Raw genomic sequence first — 19,191 nt, forward strand, 5'->3', positions numbered from 1 at the left:
TGAAGACAGCTACAGTGTACTTACATATAATAAATAAATAAATTTAAAAAAAAATTATTTAGTTGGTATTGGTACAGTAAAGGATAAATGTAAAGTATTTTTATCTATATCTCTGAACCTACTTTAACCCTTTCTTGACTGCTTGGGAAACAAATGCTGAGGAAATCACTCCTATGTTAGGAAGTGGTGCATCTGGGCCTTGGTGCAGTTATTGCATTGTGGGCTTCTTCCTCGTCATGCCTGCTGCAGTAGCAACCCCTCACCTCCCTACCTACCTTGTTTGAAATGTACTTAAGACTTTGGCATGCAACAAGAAGTCCACAGGGTGCCCACTCTACTCTACCTCTATGATTGTCTTACGTTTCTAATTCTTGAGATTTATGCAAATAGGTAAGATTTGTAACTAGGGGAATTGTTGATAGATTGAATCTTCAATAAAGATTTTTATGGATGGGTGATTTTATAAAACATTTTTAAGTTTTTAAGCTTTCTTCATTGGATTCTTTACTAAAAAAGAAAATCAATAGACTTTTGAAAGGAATTCTCTGTATAGACTTTGAGTATAGTTTGGGTCTGGGATATTCAGGGCATTCACGTAACATTAATATTCCAATACTGCGATTGGCAGCATTTTGATTCTGAGGAGGGTTCGTGAGTTCAAGGTCAGAAAGATTGACTTGAGCTATTCATTATAACCAATTATTCTGTGACAAATGAGTTTGAGATCAGGCTGAAAATTCTGTACGAAAAATCAATAGTTCTAATCAGGGCCTTTCAGGTCATTTACACCCCACCTTTTGTTGGTTTGTCAGGGAAGAGCCAGATAAAATCCCTGTGACAGCAGGGACTATATGGCTGTTGCCATTTCCATTCAAAACATATTTTGATATCTTAAATGAATAGTTTAATTGGTTTCAAACTTGTAAATGAGTGGAAATTTACATTATTTCATTTTTAATATTCTGATAAGATTTTTCCAAAGTAGGCTTAGCTGTATAATTCGCGCCCCCCCCCCCTCCCTAGAGGAAAGAGTTAAACTTCTTGTTAAGCAGATTTTTGAATGCCTTCTTTCAAATACTGAATTGCAAGGTTTGGGGGGAAATTCATTTGTTTGAAATGGCCACCCTACCACATAAAGCAAAGTGAACTGTGTTTTCCATTTTAGTTTCCTGATGAAGATGAAGAGACAAGGTTATATCGTTTAAAGATAGAGGAGCAGAAGCGTCTGAGAGAAGAAATCCTGAAGCAGAAGGAACTACGGAGGCAGCAGCAGGCTGGTGCCAGAAAGAAGGAGTTACTGGAAAGACTTGCGCAGCAGCAGCAGCAGCAGCAGCAGCAGCAGCAGCAGCAGCAGCAGCAGCAGCAGCAGCAGCAGCAGCAGCTCTATGGTTCGCAGACCTCCATGGAGCAAGAGGAACTGGCAGCTACACCATCACCCACCAATGGTAACCCATTATTGCCCTTTCCAGGGGCACAATGCAGGCAGAATGTGAAAACCAGACTTCTTGTTAAAAACCAAGACATCACCACTGCTAGTGTTCAGCCCAAAGCAGTAAACTTTGTCCCACCTGGTGCTAACGTGCATCATCAAGGGCAACACTTGAGACCACTGAAGCATCTGAGACAGCTGCCACACAAAGTCCTCCAGGTCAAGCCTATGGATATGGAGGAGACTCCCCACTCCCCACAGGCAGCCAGAGTGACATCCCTTCAGGGCCGGCCTCAGGACACCAAACCAGGGGTGAAGAGGACTGTCATGCACAGGGCCAACAGTGGAGGTGGTGGAGATGGGCCACATATCAGCTCCAAGGTCAGGGTGATTAAGTTGTCTGGAGGGGTAAGTTGACAAATTTTATGAATTTCTCTGTAAATTTGTTTGCCTTAGAGGGTATTAGTCTCCATTAAAATTGTTGAACGTGAACTCTGGTAGAGTCACGTAGATTAACCAAACCTAAGATTCAAGTTCTACTTCTGTCTGAACCCATATTGTCTCAGCTGTCTTGATCTAGTGAAAGGCCATTGTGTCATCCTATAGCTATACCTTTCTCAGTTTTAGCTTTTTTAGATAAGTAACAAACAGTGCTCTCATAATCCAACAAACAAACTGTCAAGTTTGTCGTAGGTGTGCTTACCCCTTTACTTCTAGCACATGAGGAGCAGAAATAGGCAGAGTGAGTTCAAGACAGCCATGGCTAGACAAAGAAAACCTATCTCACAAAAATTGTTATACACATAGTAGTTGTTTATAGCATTATGTATGTATGGTCAGAGGGGTGGGCCCACTTTTGAGCCATATCCTTGTGTGTGTAATTGCTGTGTTCTGTAGCAGTGATACCTGTTGTATGCATTTCACCTTGTAAACTGAGGTAGTGCTTGACTAAAGGCACATTTGTACAGCAGAAAGGAAAAGGGCCTGTAATTCCATCCATGAAGTACAGCAATGCCCCTTGGTGTATGAAATGCCACGTATGTAGTTTGCTTATCAATTAGCTGCGTATGAGGAGAGAGAAAACAAAATTTTCTCCCATGTGATGTAAGGATATGTCTATAGAATAATGTCAAGTAAATTACATATGTAGAATATCAGTGAGTATCCACAATCCTGTTTTATCTGAATGTTTTCCTCCTGTCACATTTAACATCTGAAGCTGCTATGTTCAGTGGCACAGTAAAGTTTGTACAATGGCTTCCTAGCTTTGGGCCTTTATTTATTTACTTATTTAAAAAAATTTTTATTAGATATTTTCTTCATTTACATTTCAAATGCTATCCCCTTCCCTAGTTTCCTCTCTGAAAGTCCTCTATGCCCTCCCTCGCCCTGCTCCCCAAGCCACCCACTCCTGCTTCCTGGCCCTGGCATTGCCCTGTACTGGGGCATATGATCTTCGCAAGACCAAGGACCTCTTCTCCCATTGATGGCCATCTAGGTTGGGCCATTATTCTAAACTTGAAGGTTTACTCTGTCTCACTGACTTAAAAGCTCAAGAGAAGATGGCTACTGGTGGGAATAGACTTCCTCACTGGTGGGAAGAACTGTGTAGATAGAAGACCTGCCATAGAAGTTAAGTATCTACCCATAGGGAGCAGCATTTTAAACTAGAAAGCATACTTCCTTCAAAAAGAAAGAAACTGTGTTTACTTAAAATTATTTCTTTGCTCCAATATAAAAGCAAAACTAAGACATTTAATATGAAATTTATTTGTGATTTTGCTTCATTACTGCGTACTTTTACAGCAAATAGGAAAAACAGTCTTTTGAATTTCCACTTAAGTGGCCACCAGTCACTTTGGAACAGGTTCTATCTAACCTTTCTTGTTTTTACTCTGAAGTACTGATGTGCATTTCTAGCAGCTCTTCTACTGCTGTGTTGGCAACTTTGATCAACCTGATGAGTCTCTGGTGGTGTTCGCTCTTTGTCTTGAGTGAATAGTATTTCCCTAATACTACCTCCCCCAAGTGGATAGGAACTGTTAGTAAGAAGAACATATAATTGTGGGTTAGTTGTAAAATGTGCCTAATTAGGACAATTCAGAAAGTAAGTCGCTGTGTGTTCTAGTGTCTAGTGCCATCACATTTACTTGACTTTCACCATGCCTTTAGTTGCTACTAGGTGTCAGTCATAGTGTCCTCTTCCCAGCACTGGCGTCAGGCTAGGGGTCAGCTCTGTGCTCTGCCTCTAAGACTCTAGCTATGAGTCTGGAGTGAGTCAGGCGTCACAGTCGGGATCCCTGAGGGGGAGAGGAGGACAAGCTTGTGGCATCTGTGTGAAAGGTTTTAGTTTTCCAGGTCACTGTTTGAATTATGGCATTTTGTTGTTGGCTAAATTCTATTTTGCTAGGAGCTCTTGACTTCTAGTAGGGTAAAAATCCAATATATAGCTTATAAAGTTTCTTAAAGAAAACCTAGTATGTTTTCTTTTTGATTCCTCTTTTTTAGGAGGTGGGGTGGTTTCTTACTATTTCCTAGAGTGGCCTCAAACTTGTTACCCTCCTCCCTTAGCCTCTTGCATGCTTAGATTGCAGGCATGCACCACTCATATCATACACACACAACACATGCACCACACACACACACACACACACACACACACACACTTGGATTGCAGGCATGCACCACTCATATCATACACACACAACACACGCACCACACACACACACACACACACAACACACGCACCACACACACACACACGCACCACACATATCTCACACACACACACACACACACACACACACACACACACACACACACACACACAGAGGCGCGTGCACTCAACCACATCTGTCTGTCTCTGTGTATGTATAATATGTTTTCCAATGGTTTTATGTGACCTTATGAAAGGGTTGCTAGACACGCCCCCAGGGATTACAACAGACAGGTTAGAACTGCTGCTTTAGTTGTAGAGAGGGGCGTGTTCGTGTGTGTGTGTGTGTGTGTGTGTGTGTGTGTGTGTGTGTTCCTAAATAAATAAATGCAATCTGTTTGTCCTGTGTAATGTTACTTGTATTTTTCAGGGCTGACCATTAGAGGACGCTTTATTATAAGGCAGGAGTTAGCTCATGATTCCTAAGAGCGCTGCCTCCTTTATGGCTATCTAATACAAAATCTATATAACGAAATCGGAAGTGTTCAGTAGTTCCTTCTGGCAGTCACTCTCTAGCCAGGCTTTTTGACCAGTACTACTTAAGAACATGAGTCTCTGCTTAGCTCTAGCCAGCTGTTGTTATAACTCATACCAGTTGGGAATGACTCTAACTTCTTTGAGCTTTTGTGTGTGACTTATAACCTGTGAGCCTGCTGTGACTTACAGTGGGTGTTTCTTGTCTTTCATAGCTGATTTAAAATTTAAATCATTCATCTTTGCATATTTCATTTTGATTTTTGAGATAGGGTCTCATGTAGTTCTGAATTTGCTATGTAATTTGAATTCCTGATGTTTATGCCTACATTACCAGATACAAGAATTAAAGTGGGTTGCCACTATACCTGGCTTTCTTAGAAATTTTTTTTAAAAAATCTAGATGGAGAGTCTGAGTTTAAGAAAGTAGACTTTAGTCATTTCTTTAATTATGTTACCTTTAAAGGTGTTTTCATTCATTTGTCTTCTAGTTGTTGTACATTAGATCTTTTTATTGAAATTATTTAGGTCCTCTTTATTAAAACAATTTTATCGTGGTAGTAGGAAACAATCCTAAAGATTTTTATAAGAATGACTTCTTGGGGGCTGGAGAGATGGCTCGGTGGTTAAGAGTACTGACTTGTCTTCTAGAGGTCTTGGGTTCAGTTCCCAGCAACCACATAGTAGCTCACAACTGTCTATACTAGGATCTGATGCCCTCTTCTGGCATGAAGGTGTCTGTACAGATAGAGCACTCATTTACATAAAATCAATAATCTTTTTCTTCTTAAGAATGACTTCTTGATATTCTGTGTACTTGTGATGGCTGGGTCAGTGTTAAGTTATGCCTGGAGGAAGATGTGTTTCGTATAGGGCTTGTTGTTGGCATCATATCTGGCATTGACTGCTCTGAAACTCATTTTTTATAGCACATAGAACTTGAAGCTCTCCTTTTCCAGGGTCACAAGCTAACCTTCTTCTGTGTGATCATCTGACGCATAGAAGCTTCCCTGCTTTTTTGCTATAGAAAAACCCATGTTTGGGTAGTTGTCTTTCTTGGCTGCTTCTGGGATTCTGTGTTGCTGCTGCTTCCTCCTCCTCCTCCTCCTCCTCCTCCATCATCATCATCTCAATTTTCTACCTATAAATACTAAATCTGGTTGCTGGGAGGAGTTCTAGAAGAAAATCGATGGCAGATTAAAGTGTTCCTGAGGCTGTAAAGAGGTCTGTGCTTCTTGCTGGCATTTGCAATGGCTTCTGTTTGTCTGGGATTGGGCATGTGCCACTCACATTTTCATCTCACTGTGGAGCAAACTGAGTCTCCACATAACGAAGCAATAGGTCCAGGCATCTGGTTGGGCTCAATTCTGAGTCTTGGCCCTATTTAATAATAAAAGCAAAGGTAGGAAACATCAAAAGATTATTTATTGTGAACTTCTGGGACCATCAATCCTTCTCTGATTAACCACAGAAACAGTTAAAACATCTTCTGGCTCCTGAGAGGCAAAACTCAGCTCACCTCTGAGTGATTTACGTCTTTGCTTATCAGTAAAAGGAAGGCCTAGTTCCTTTCAGGGAACTGTTCTTTGGTTGAAGGAGAAAGTGTCTGGAAAGTAGGCAGATAGTTTATCCTGATCCCGGTTATGGAAGAGTTAGAAATTTGGCAGCAAACTAAGTAAGCAGTTCTCCTCTGTGAGCATGTGGAGAAGTGGGAGACTCAGGACCCCCACCCTGCAGGGAAGCCGGCTGTTCAGCAGTGGGTCTTTTTGTATTTATTTTTAAAGACTGTCCTACTATCCCATGGAAGGCCTCAGTTGATCTGTGGGAGCTTGATTTGGAAAATGGGGCGAATTTGTCCATCTTTTTCCCTATCTTAGAGAGGCAGTGAGGGTATCTCTGTCCTTCTCACCAGACTTCCTTTAGAGACAGTGTGTGGGTCCCTCTTTCTGTGGGTCACAGGCTGAACTTCGTTGAGGCCTTGCCCCTTTAGCACATCCACCAGGTGTTTCTATCTTGTACTGCATTTGCTCCTTCACTTCACCCTCTGTCTCTCTGTCTGTTAATGTCCATTTATGATTGAGTACTTTCTCTTCCTCAGGCGGTTTATGAGAAGATTGGAGGTACAGAATGCTGCCTTAGGCCAGAGACACTAGAGACTGTAGCTGCACACTGTCTAGGACTCCAGCCTAGCCTGGGTCTCACCCAGAGCCATGTTTGCTTTCTGCCCTCCTTTTAGTCTGGTGCAGTCTCTTGGTTTTTATGTTGCTTGCCTTTGACATTTTAAAAGACTACAGTCTGTGATTTTTGTGGCCTTTGCTGTAATTTACATTTGATCTATTGCTTCTTCTGATATGTTTGAGGTTGTTTGTGTTTGGCAGGCCCGCCACAGAAGGGAACCTTCCTTGGTGTGACTATGCAGACTTGCCCTATATTGCTGAGATTAGCTTTAATAACTTAGGTGAGGCAGTGTTTGCCAAGTCTTCCCTACAGCTGGCCTTAACCACTCTAAGTTGTAGTTGGGAAGGAGCTCTGTGTGAGTGCCCCACTTACTGCACTGTCTTCTTACCACCCAGCGCTGGTGTGTCCAGGTCAGTTCTGGTGTGTCTTGTCTGTCTGCTCTTACTTACTTGTTCATTTTCTTGACTTCAGTCAGCTTTGTGAGGTTTGGGTTTCTCAGTGAACTGTCATTGCCATTATTTACTTTGATGCTAGATCTCATCATGATTGGCTAGAGAGGGCCTCTTCCTATTGGCTTCTGTGTCCATTGAGAACTCTCCATTGTTCTTTGAATGTATGCTTATTTCCCTCTACTCAAACTCTTGTTTGATGTGTCTGGGCCTTTTTCTGTGTGGCTCTGGGGTGGGTCTTTTCTTTAGAAGTCTTCAGTTCCTTGGAACGCAGATGCGAGGGGCTGCTATGTTCATCAGCTTCTCAGTGCTGGGAAAAGGTGAGTGATTGGTTTAAAAGAAGAAAAAAGGTTTACCTTGTCTCACCAAGTCAAGTTTTGAGCCACAGTTTCTAAGTCTCACCTCCTCAGTGTTATCACAGCAGAGAAGGTCTTCTTTTCTCCTAGCAGCTCGGCAGAGGAAGAGAAAGGAGCCGAGGTCGCAAAAATCTCTCCAGTCATTAGCTTTTCCTGAGAAGACATGAAAAAATATTTGTCCATGGATCATAGTAACAGACCAAAATAGAATTCTGCCCAAGTCCACCTTGGTAAGCCAATGAGTTTTCAGAGCATAGAGGAAGGGTAACTTACAAGGATGTAAGTGACCTCCAAGTTGTATCACTACCATGTAGACACCATTATAGACAATGACCTCATAAAAGATGCATCACGGAGTTCTACTTTTCAGTGAGGTTCCCATGTCTTATATATGCTAGCGTTTCCTAAGATCATTTATAAGCTGCAGGAGAGCAGGAAAGAGCCATGGCAGAATCCTAGGTGAGACTCTATGACCATCTCTTCCATTGCAATTACAATGACCTGGCTACCAATATTTTGCCCTGGCTAGTGAGCCATAGAATTCTCTATCCCAACTTGGCCTCATGTTATGCTTAGAAAGAAAAGTGCCATATAATGGGCAATTTCCGATGACCTATTCAGTCTTCTAGGAACATCACAGATTGGAAACCAATCACATCTTTAACCATGGCCTTTGAAGGATATGTAAGATCATGGCTGTCAGTGTTCAGGACACCATTGTCCTTAATGCAGATCTGTGCTTTATTCTGGGAGTTGCAAAGAGAACAATCATCAAGGTACTGCTGAGCCAGCTGGGTTTTACTGAGGGTTCCTATATCTTGAAAGATTATTGGCAGACAATATATACATGTGTATATCTTTTTTTTCTTTTACTACATTCTATTAGAGTGATATGGTAGTCAAAAGAGAAATTGAATATATTTGAATCTTTGAAGTGAGTTCTTCTGTACCTCAGCGGCTAGCGAAGACCTGCTTCTGTGATACTGCTAGCCAGGACATAGGACACTTATGGAAGGGGAGGCTATCTGGGGACTTGCAAAGTCTTTGGATCCTAGTCTTCATGCATTTTGGTGAGGCTTCTGACTGCAGGAAGGAAGGACATGGTAATAGTAGTGAGGTCTAGTAAGAGCCTGAAGAGAAACCATGGTCTCCATTGTCACAGCAGATATGACATGAACTGAGGCACTGGGCATTCATGGTGATTGAGCTGCATACAAAAGCAGGCCTGCCTTTGTGGGTGGAGCTCTGTAGTGAACTGAGCACTCCGTGGATTTTGAGTGTGTAATAGGTATAAGCAAAAGTAAAGTGGAATGGGCAACATAGCAAGGAGACCTGGAGAAATAAATGGCTTCTGAGTGGAGTAAAGGAGTGGGTCTTCCTGGTATGTGTGTAGGGAGAGTGGGGTATGTGTAACTGCAGCAGTTCCTAACTGAAGGAAGGGCATTGGGTTGAGTACATAGAGTAGGAGAGTCTGGAAATGGGTCTTGCCTAGGTTCTTTAGGTCTTCATTCTTAGAGCAGTGGGAGCCACTTGAAAGTTCTGATGAGTTGATGGTCTCACTTTGTTTTGCTGGCTTAAGCAGGGCGGGGGGAAACCTAGGAAAATAGAAAATTGGCAGTTTTGTTTGTTTTCCAGATTTGGGTTTGAATTCTATTTTAAGTATAATATAAAGAGGACATAAGGCATAACTAATCACCTTAGTGTTGAGGTTGTGATGAATAGAAACATAACATTTATCCCTCCAATCTTTTGTTGCTTTGGGAAGTATCAGCCTGATAGAGAGTTGCACACCTGTCTTTAGTCCCAGGCTGATGTAGAATGTTCCACATCCCCTTCTTGTTCTCTGGAGGTGCCCATTCTTGAGCCTCTATTTTCTATTGCTCAGGACTGCTGCTGTTCTGGGATCCCTGCTGGTGCTTCTGCACATACTCTGTCCTGCCTGCTGACTAGAGCTTCCCGTGCTTTAGAGCTTCTGGTCCCTGCTCTTGGAGGAGCTTTCTGCCTTCTCACTAGACCCTAGGACAGTTTCATGGGCATTAGAAATACTTGAAGCTGAAGATGTCTGCATAGTTGGGTTTCTTGTATCAAAGCAGAGATGGAGAGGACATAGAATCTCTCCAGAACATCTGAGAGTGAACAGGATAGTTGTCCCCTAGCCTTGTCAGTGATATCAGGAAGTGAGCAATACAGGAGCAGGGCCTGGAATAACATTGGTCTTTACTGTTTATCTTTACAGTCACCTTCTGCTTTTCCCTTCAAACTCCTTTTCATTTGGTTTTCTGAACAGGATTGGTTTGTGAGATCTGTTTGTTGTTTTTGAACTTTAAAAATGCTCACATTTATTTTTGGTGAGAGGGTGTGCCACTGTTTATGTGTGGGGATCAGAAGACTTATGGAAGTTGTCTCTCCATCATGTGGGTCTCGGGATAGACCTTAGGTCATCGGGCTTGCCATCAAACACCCCTACCCACTTATTGAACCATCTTGTCTGCCTGCTGTTTTGAACTTTGAAGTGGTAGACCTGTCACATTTGCTAGTTTGAAACTGTCACGTAGAGGACATAGCTCTGCCCTACTTGGTTGGTTCTGGCAGAAGCTAGCTTTGTAGGGCAGCACCTGGACACAGCCTAGGTGGCTCAGATGGAAGCAGAACTGACTGTAACTGTTGTCTTTGCTATATAGGACAAGACCATGGATAGAGTTCTGAGGAGACTGTTGGTGGCATGGGTGGGGCAGTAGGTAACAGATTTGCAGTGGACAGACCTGCAGGAACAAAATTGCCCCTGAAGCTTGAGCTCTTGAGTTTGAAGAACCAGTTCACAGACCCACTGCTTAGGAAGCCTCCATGTTGCAAGCACCCAGAATCTCACTTGGTAGATTTGTGCCATCTACCCTGGATGTTGTTGTTTCTCCTCAGAGGCTTTTAGGGTTTTAGTGTTTTTTGTTTTTTTACTTTTTGTTTGCTTGTTTTTTAATTTAAAGACTAGCTAATTCTTCTCTCATATCTAACTAAGAGTGGAGGATTATTACAAGGTAAGCACCTGAATAACTGACACATCCTCGTATGGTAAAGTAGAACACGTGTGCTAAGTGAATCCCCGTGAAGTAAAGTCCAATAGTTAGGTCTGGCTACTCAAGTAGCTTTTGTCTTTTGGATTTGGTTTGTAGTTGTTTTCTGGACCATTATCTGACATAATGTTCCAGATTTCTATCCCCAGTGTGCTTGCTGGCATGTAAGCATGCCTGATGAGTGTAAGGTAGTCTCACAGCTCGTAGCAGCACTCTAGGCAAGGGTTAGGGCTGGCCTGTCTCTGTCCTGTCTCTCATGTAATCCAGCAGTCTACAGAGAGAAAATAGAGTTCTACACATATGTGTACTTAGAAACTTTACATAGCTTGCATATCTTTTATTGTGCTGATCCCAAAGGAGCCTCCTGGAGACTGCTAGGATAGGCCTGTATTGTTGTCCTTAATAGAAACCTGTGCAGCAAGGGCTGTGGCTGCACCATCATCTACACTGCTGTTGACAGTGAAGAGTGGACTTATCAGCAGGAGGATTCATAAAGAGGCTGCCCTGGGACACCATGCCACTGTCCTTCTGTGTGTCCTGACAATGTTATCTGTCCTTTCAGTGCTGAGTATCAAATGTCTGTCATGAGTACAGAAATTAATTTAATGTCACCTGAAGACATGCAATTAATCTTTTAGAGGTTTTCATAATACCTTTACAGAAAGAGTTGCCAGTTTGGCGGATTTGGATTTTGGGGTTTAGAAGAAGATAAGGAAAATTAATTTTTCATCAGGGTTAATACAAGCTAGCAGGGCCACAAAGGCTGAGGAAAATGATTGGGGAATTTGTCAAGTGTTGTCACTCCAGAATAATGCTGCTTAACGCCTGATAGGTATAATCAAGGGCTGAGGTTCTATGGAGAGGGATTAATCAATTTGCCTGCTAGTGAATGCAACTCAGCGATACCACTTCTTCATGGGCTTTAAAGAATGAAAATAAGATTTGATCTGTCAAATTGCCAGAAGCCCTGACAGTGTCAATGGGCATTTTTATCTGTACATTTAAACCATTTGTTATAAATAAATTTGTCCTGCTAATGTTGATGGCCACAAACCTCATTTTTTATAAAATTAAGCTGATAAAAAATATTCCCTGATCTTACTTTAATTTAGATAGGAATTTTAAAACCAAACATTAGTCTTAAGGGACATTTTTATTTTATTCATTAAAAGACAATCATTTTAGAGCAGTTCAACAGTATGTCTCTACCTGGTGGTTATGATGGCTATAACTTCTTCCCCCTCATCTGTTTTGGATAAACTGCTATGCCAGAAGTTACAACATGCACCATGCTGCCTGGGGAAACTGTCCTTTCTGCAGATGTGCTTTTATATGGGAACACCATCTGGCATCTACTTAGGGACACTGGTTTGCTTGCATCTCAACAGTATTTTAATACTTTTGCGATGACATAGAGACTAATAAGAAGAAAGAAAGAAAGATATAGGATAGATTTAATTTGTCTTGACTCTCATTCAGTCAGGTTTGTTTATGTGCATTACTATAGATAGAAGAATGTGTTCCTGGCAATGGCCCATTAACCTATCTATTGATCATTTTTTACTAGTGTTAATCCAGAGTCTACTAGTAATTAAACTTGGCCTGAAATTAGCTTTTTGTGTGCAAAAGTCCAGAATTGACCTCCACCCAGTAGAAGTTTGTGGAAAGGCAGACTCCTCATAGGACCATGGTTCTCAGAAAGTCAGACTGTTGCCCCCTGCCTGTCAAGAACTTTCAGAGCTGGGAGGCAGAGGCTGGCGGATTTCTGAGTTCTAGGCCAGCCTGGTCTACAAAGTGAGTTCCAGGACAGCCAGGGCTACACAGAGAAACCCTGTCTCGGAAAGAGAGAGAGGGAGAGGGAGAGGGAGAGAGAGAGGGAGAGAGAGAGAGAGAGAGAGAGAGAGAGAGAGAGAGAAACTTTCAGAAGTTTTTGTCCTTGGGGAACAGGAGATGCATCCAGGTAGACAAGGCCTGTTCTAAGTGCCTGCATTTTTCAAAATATAGGTGATTCAAAACCAAAAACCAAAAAGCCGGGTGGTGGCGGCATGTGCCTTTGAACCCATTATTTGGGAGGCAGAGGCAGGCAGATCTGTGAGTTTGAGGCCACCCAGGGCTACACAAAGAGACCCTGTCTTGAAAAACAAAACATAAATAAATAAATGTGATTTGGTTATCTCTTTTTGTACATATTGGAGAATTTCCATGGTAAAATGTTTTTAAATGTAAGTACATAGCCACATATTGTAGGAGCCCCTCACTGGGGCCAGTGCCTCTCAGGCTGGGATCTGGCTGTCTACAGCAGTATCATGCTATGGTTAATTAAGATTTGAATCACCTTGGTGTGAGATGCTTTTCCTCTCTTCCTAGAGTGGACTGGCTAACATCTTGATAAAGGTTTGTGGGTGTTTCTGAGGATGTTCTTTAGTAGAGGTGCCTTTTCCTTTTGATGATGGTGGCTTTGTGGGCAGCATAATATGGGCCTCCCGTTCCCCTTTCTCCTGAATGAGACTGAACTAGGTAACATTTTTTACCTTAGCACTGTGGCAGAATGCCCTGGGAGAAGGGAGTTTTGTGTTTTTCTTTGTGAGAAATGTCTCTTTGTCAAGTCTATGTCCTTGCTCCTTAGAGCTCTAGTCTTTGCTCCTTGGGTTTTGAGCCAGTTTGGGTATGTGTTTTTGTAGGATTGGCCCATTTCATGTAAGTTGACTGATATGCTGGCATAACGTTCAGAACATCCTTTTCACTGCTTTGAGCTACATTGTTATGGTCCCTCTGTTTTCCAGTTTAAAACATTTGTCCTCTGCCCACTTATTTTTCATACTCAGCATGGCTAAAGGAGTGTGATGTTTGCTGTTTTCAGAGTAGCCTGTAGGGCTGGTAGAGAAGTGGCTTCTCTGTATCTATCCTTGAGTGTGACCTTCATAGTCCCCTTACTCCTTTGTTTGGAAGTGGGAGCTTGTTCCTCTTAAGATCTCAACTTGTTCTTGGAATACCTGTAATATTTGAATTTATTTCACTTTAAATGGTTTTTTTTAATCATTTTTTTCTTACCATGTCTTTCTTACTTCTGCCTAGCCTTTCATGTCATATTCCTCCTCCTCCACCACCCTAGCCTCCAGGCATCCTGAGAAAAAAGTGCCTGGACTCTCGGTGGCTTTTCGTCTTCAAACAGGACCACAGCGCCAGAAGCTTATGGGTTCCATGTCTATACAGTTTTGTTCTAGTACAATTGCTGGGTCCTTTGAGGGAAGACGATAGTACTTACACACTTGGTCCTGGCAAACAGTGCTTTGTCACCTCTTCTTTCACTGTGTTGATTCTACTGCCGCAAAATGGTTGTTTAGCAAGTCTGTGAAGTTTTAAGGAAACCAGACTTGGCAGTTTCTGCATGCTGCAGTGGGTCAAAGCTCTGCTCCCTTATGTCAGCTTATCTTTCTTGGGGCACAGTTAATACTGGTTGCTTTCCCTTAAAGGCCCCTTTCTTCCATTAAGTGGTCTCTAAGAGATAACTTAGGAGGTTTTCTTTTTCTTTTTTTCTGTGGTTATAACAAAATACCAAAGACTGGATGTAGAAGAGAGGTTAATTTTGGTTCTTGGCTCTCCAGACTGGAAAATTTTAGAGCATGGCAACCAGGATCCCAATTGTGAAGGTTTCATGGAGGAAAGTCAGACAGAGCTTGCGGGAGAGAGGTGGGAAGGCGGGAGAGATGTAAGAGACCAAGTGCCTTTTGACAGCTTTTTGGCATAACTAACCCATTCTCACAGAACCATATGAGGGTGGAGTCACACCTTCTAAAGGCCTTATGACCTCTCATACTACTGCACTGACAGTTAAACTTCAGACTGGTTGTGTTGGGGATAAACTATAATCCACTTCTATAGCTGGATGGGAATGGGAGATGGATGTAGACATGTACCTCTTTTGAAATCGTTTGCACCCATTTACTGTCATGGTTGTGTAGCCTGTGTGGGAAGGTTACCAACCATCACCCGGTCTATGCCTCTTTACATCAAGAAGAGTACAAGTACACTTGTCACTTCTCAAGGGCCAGCATCCATGTCTACTAAGATTGCATAATGTAGCAGGGCAGAATTCTTGTCATTTGTTCTTTCTGTCTCACTCACAGGCCATTCTTTGAAACACTGCTGAAAACTGCAGACTGCTCATAGGCTCTACCCACAGACTGTCTTTATGCTGCTGCTTGATAGTACAGTAGACATGGGCATGTCAGTGGTCATACCTCATGGTCCTTGTGGTCAGGAGCCATTGAAGTTGAGAGCAAGAGGACCAGGAAACAGACTGTGGATGTTCCCAAAGCTCTTAGCCAAGCCTATGTGCTACTTTACTTCTCTGGCATTCACTGGCTGTGAAACCTGCTAGTGGTGTAGATCCTCAGGTGCGGGGGGGGGGGGGGGGGGGTGTGTTCCTGCAGCAGACCCTGGCACCAGGCAGCTTTCCCATTTTTGGTGGGTTTGAGCAACAACTAAAAAGTTAAGACTGGTTGTCAGTTTTCAGCAAGAGTGTTCTTGCCAATACAAAATGAAGTAGTTTTACAGTGTAATCAGTATGAATTAAACAGTATTTGTGTTTATTGCAGCCTCTTTAAATGGATACATTTGTTTAAAAAAAATTAATGTTTTAAATTTCAAAAATACTGCATTTAAAACCTTAACCTCTGCCCAATGAGAAGTTTCCCTACTGGCTCCAGGGAAGAGGCCAATTTGGTATTATTTATGTCTGAAAAGGTCTGCCTCGAGGTCAACACTGGCAGTAAGTGCCAGTGCCTAACCAGAGTGGTGGGCAGACACTGATCTGCCTGCTGCCTTGTTGATTTCAGCAGGGAGGAGAGAGCGATGGTTTTTCTCACACAGAAGGCCAGCCCCAGCGGCTTCCACAGCCTCCGGACATGAGACAGCAGCCTACCCGCAAGGTGACGCTGACCAAGGGGGTTCCTCAGCAGCCCCAGCACCTTCCTGTGGGGCCCCACATGTACCCGGCTATCCCTCCAGGGATCAAAAGCATCCAAGGGATTCACCCAGCCAAGAAGGTACTGAAGTCCTTATTTATATAGCTTTCCTAACTGAGAGAACTTGGCACTGGGTGGGTTTTTTGGTACTTGCTAATATTCACATTGCTAAATGAGTTGTTTTCTTAGTCGTGATTTAGAAAGCCTTTGCCTCCACTCATTTACTTGGTGGTACAACTGGAGAGTATGACTGACCTGAACCTTGGAACAGCCACTGCCCAGTACAGACAGCACTGGCACCTCTGTTCCTCTCACCCACTTGATAGCAGGAATGTTTCTAATGGAGAACCAGAGATGTGCTTGTCCTGTCTAATAACCCCCAGTTTAAGGAATAGAGGCAAGGCCCTGTGGAGGTGAAGGGCATTGCCTCTGACCCCAGCCTGCCAAGGATCCAAGAGGCTCTCTGTCCCTAGCCATGCCGCAGACAGAGAAGTTCCAGAAGCTTCTGGAGGAAAGGCAGCTTTCTGTCAGAAGTGAGTGAACACAAAGTCCCCTCTACAGCAGTGGCACATGTCTGAGGTACAGGTGAGGCCAGGAAGAAGGAGACTGTTGCAGGTTCTGTCCTTCTTCAGATGTGGGGTCTGCTAGTACAGTGTTTTACCTTGTGTGTATTGTCTCTCACACTGTTAAAGAGATAGGAGCCCATATATGACTCTGCTGTTGCAGCAGAGAGATGTACACATTAATGTTAAGCCCTGCAATAAAATGGTGGATCTCACAGACTGCTCTAAGCTACATCTCCTTTCAGACCTATCCTCTGGCTATATGAAGAACATGACTTTAGAGAATTAAATGTGGGCTTGCTAGAGGAGCTTCACCTCCCACATCTTAGCTCTCTATTAGAGGCCAATGTTGTCTCTCACTTGCTGGAGCTATTGTGAGGCTTTTTTTATAAGACTTTATATTAAAACCTAGTATCTGACTGAAATCTTTACCAGAGTGTACATAATGCGACTTTCTGTAACGAAAGCAGAAAACACCTTTCATGTGTCTCCTGTGAGTCTTTGAACTGTCGCCTTATTTCTCCAGAATATGCTTCACAGGGATGGTGGTGACCCAATGAAGATGCACCTCTAATTGTGTTCCTCTAGGTTTCCATTCCTGTGGTCCACACATATTCTGAGTATCAGCTCTGGCTCTGTGCCTTTCCTTGTGAGGTAGTGGGCTATGGTGGATTGCTCCTTTAAACCAAGTGCTAGGACAGAATTAGGGTAGGACATGGGTGAGGTCCAGTTTGCTTTGGTTCCACTGTCTTCACGCCTAGCTGGATAATTGCAGAATTAGGTATTCTCTTTTTAATTGCCTCACCAGTTGAAAATGCTAGAAATGCCAGCCATCTAGCCTTTCTTCAGTGAAGGCCCTTCACTGTGGTTCTGAAATGTGGGTAGCTTTGAAAGACAGTGCTTTTACTGGCAGATGGGTGTATGACTATGTGAAAGCTCTGGAGGTGACTGTCACACGTGGCTAGATGAGGTCTTATTTCAAGGCTTGAGGTTGATAAATATAAACCTTGCCACTTTGTGTAGAATTGCAGATGACTCATCACAGTTGGAGATTTTTTTTAAAAATTTTTTTTAAAGATTTATTTGTTTTATATATTTGTTTTATTTATATGAGTACACTGTAGCTGTCTTTGGACACACCAGAAGAGGGCATTAGATCCCATTACAGATAGTTGTAAGCTTCTATGTGGTTGCTGGGGATTGAATTCAGGACCTCTAGAAGAGTAGTCAGTGCTCTTAACCTCTGAGCCGTCTCTCCAGCCCACAGTTGGAGATTTAACCCTGTGTATACCGTATGTCCATTGGCCCGTGCCATGGTGGGAGAAGTGTTTGTTTGGCTAATTGCTGCCAGTGCTTATCATGAATGAAAGTAATGCCAGAATCCCTTCCAAATATAGCTGTAGAACTCTGGGTCTTCCACCTTAGACTCATTCTACTTGCTGGTATTGCCCTGGTTAGCTGTTAGGCCACCCTTTAAGAAGATCCTATGGCTCACAGCATGTCCTGAGGGACCCTGAGCACTTTCTTACTTTTGTACTTTATTAGCCACTACAGGAAGAATCCACTCAGATGTCAGAATGCATCTTCTTTGTCATTGCCAGGCCATCATGCATGGACGAGGCCGAGGAGTGGCAGGTCCCATGGGCCGGGGACGACTAATGCCAAATAAGCAGAACCTTCGAGTGGTGGAATGCAAGCCACAGCCCTGTGTGGTGTCTGTGGAAGGTCTTTCCTCATCCACCACTGATGTCCAGCTGAAGAGTTTGCTGATGTCCGTGGGCCCCATCCAGGTGGGTTGCCTGTATGTGGTGACAATGCCAGTGGGTCATCTTTCCTGAACAGTGGCCATTGTGGGTTACATTTGTAGTAAGATGGTACTCAAGAAGAAAGATGCTAGTGCTTGCCTCCCAGAGTTTAGGAAGTAAACACTCTAGTAGAATAAATTGTCCTTTGAAGTCTGTCCTACAGTTCACATGTATACAGGCACCTATATGGTTTTTTATTGAATCACATTTTATTTGTGGTAATTTCTCAAATTTTCAAGTAATTAGCCTCCTAGTCTTATTTTCTGAAGCTGTGTCACACTCACAGTTCTGGTGCTCATCTTAGCATTTGCAATACAGATGTAGCAGTAACTTATACTTTGTGGTTGTGTTCTTTAAAATTGTTGGTCTGAGCTTGTTACCAATCATATGAAGGATGAAGACAGACACCACTCCATGTCTGCTATGAGCAAATGGTCTGACCCTACAAGGCGTCTTCAGAGTTATGTATGACCAGTAAAAAAATGCAGTTTATACAGGGAATGTTACATTTCTGAGCAGAACAATTTTAGTGCTTGACTAAGATGTTTCAGATTCCCATTTACAGCTGGATGTGGTAGCTCACACCTTTAACCCTAGCTTTTGGGAGGTGGAGGCACGAGGACCTCTGAGAGTGAGGCCAGCCTAGTCTACAAAGCAAGTTGTGGGCCAGCCAGGTTTATATAGGAAGAAGGAAGGACCCTTTCTCAAACAGACATATGTCTACTTACTTTTAAGAGGTCTAAAAGTGAGTAGAAGAGAAAGCCTTCCAAAACTGGGCCTGGTGTTGAGAGATGAATCTTCAGACTTTGACTACCACTTTTACTAGCTGTGTAGAAACACTGTCTTTAAGGATAGGTGGTTTACCAGATACTAATGCACATGCCAGCAAGATTCTGCTGGGACCCTGATATAGCGGTCTCTTGTGAGGCTATGCCAGTGCCTGGCAAACACAGAAATGGATGCTCACAGTCAGCTATTGGATGGAACACAGGGCCCCCAATGGAGGAGCTAGAGAAAGTACCCAAGGAGCTGTCTGGGGCTCCAACCCTGTAAGTGGAACAACAATATGAACTAACCAGTAACCCCAGAGCTCGTGTCTCTAGCTGCATATGTAGCAGAAGATGGCCTAATCAGCCATCATTGGGAAGAGAGGCCCCTTGGTCTTTGTAAACTTTATATGACCCAG

General features: G+C 42.9%; 1 protein-coding gene across 4 annotated transcripts in view; it reads left to right on the forward strand.

Moving 5' to 3' along the window:
• Rbm33 (RNA binding motif protein 33) overlaps positions 1-19,191 on the forward strand; it is a 103,896-nt gene that overhangs the window by 75,320 nt on the left and 9,385 nt on the right. For 2 of the 4 annotated variants that reach the window (XM_029533888.1, XM_029533894.1), the window contains 3 exons: positions 1,166-1,837; positions 15,509-15,718; positions 17,802-17,990. In XM_029533888.1, coding sequence (XP_029389748.1) covers positions 1,166-1,837; positions 15,509-15,718; positions 17,802-17,990 — 1,071 coding nt within the window. The remainder of the gene's footprint in view (positions 1-1,165; positions 1,838-15,508; positions 15,719-17,801; positions 17,991-19,191) is intronic. The other 2 variants (XM_029533889.1, XM_029533901.1) reach the window with 1 other exon arrangement.

This window comes from Mus pahari, chromosome 2, assembly GCF_900095145.1.
Source record: "Mus pahari chromosome 2, PAHARI_EIJ_v1.1, whole genome shotgun sequence".
Classification (NCBI taxonomy): Eukaryota; Metazoa; Chordata; class Mammalia; order Rodentia; family Muridae; genus Mus; species Mus pahari.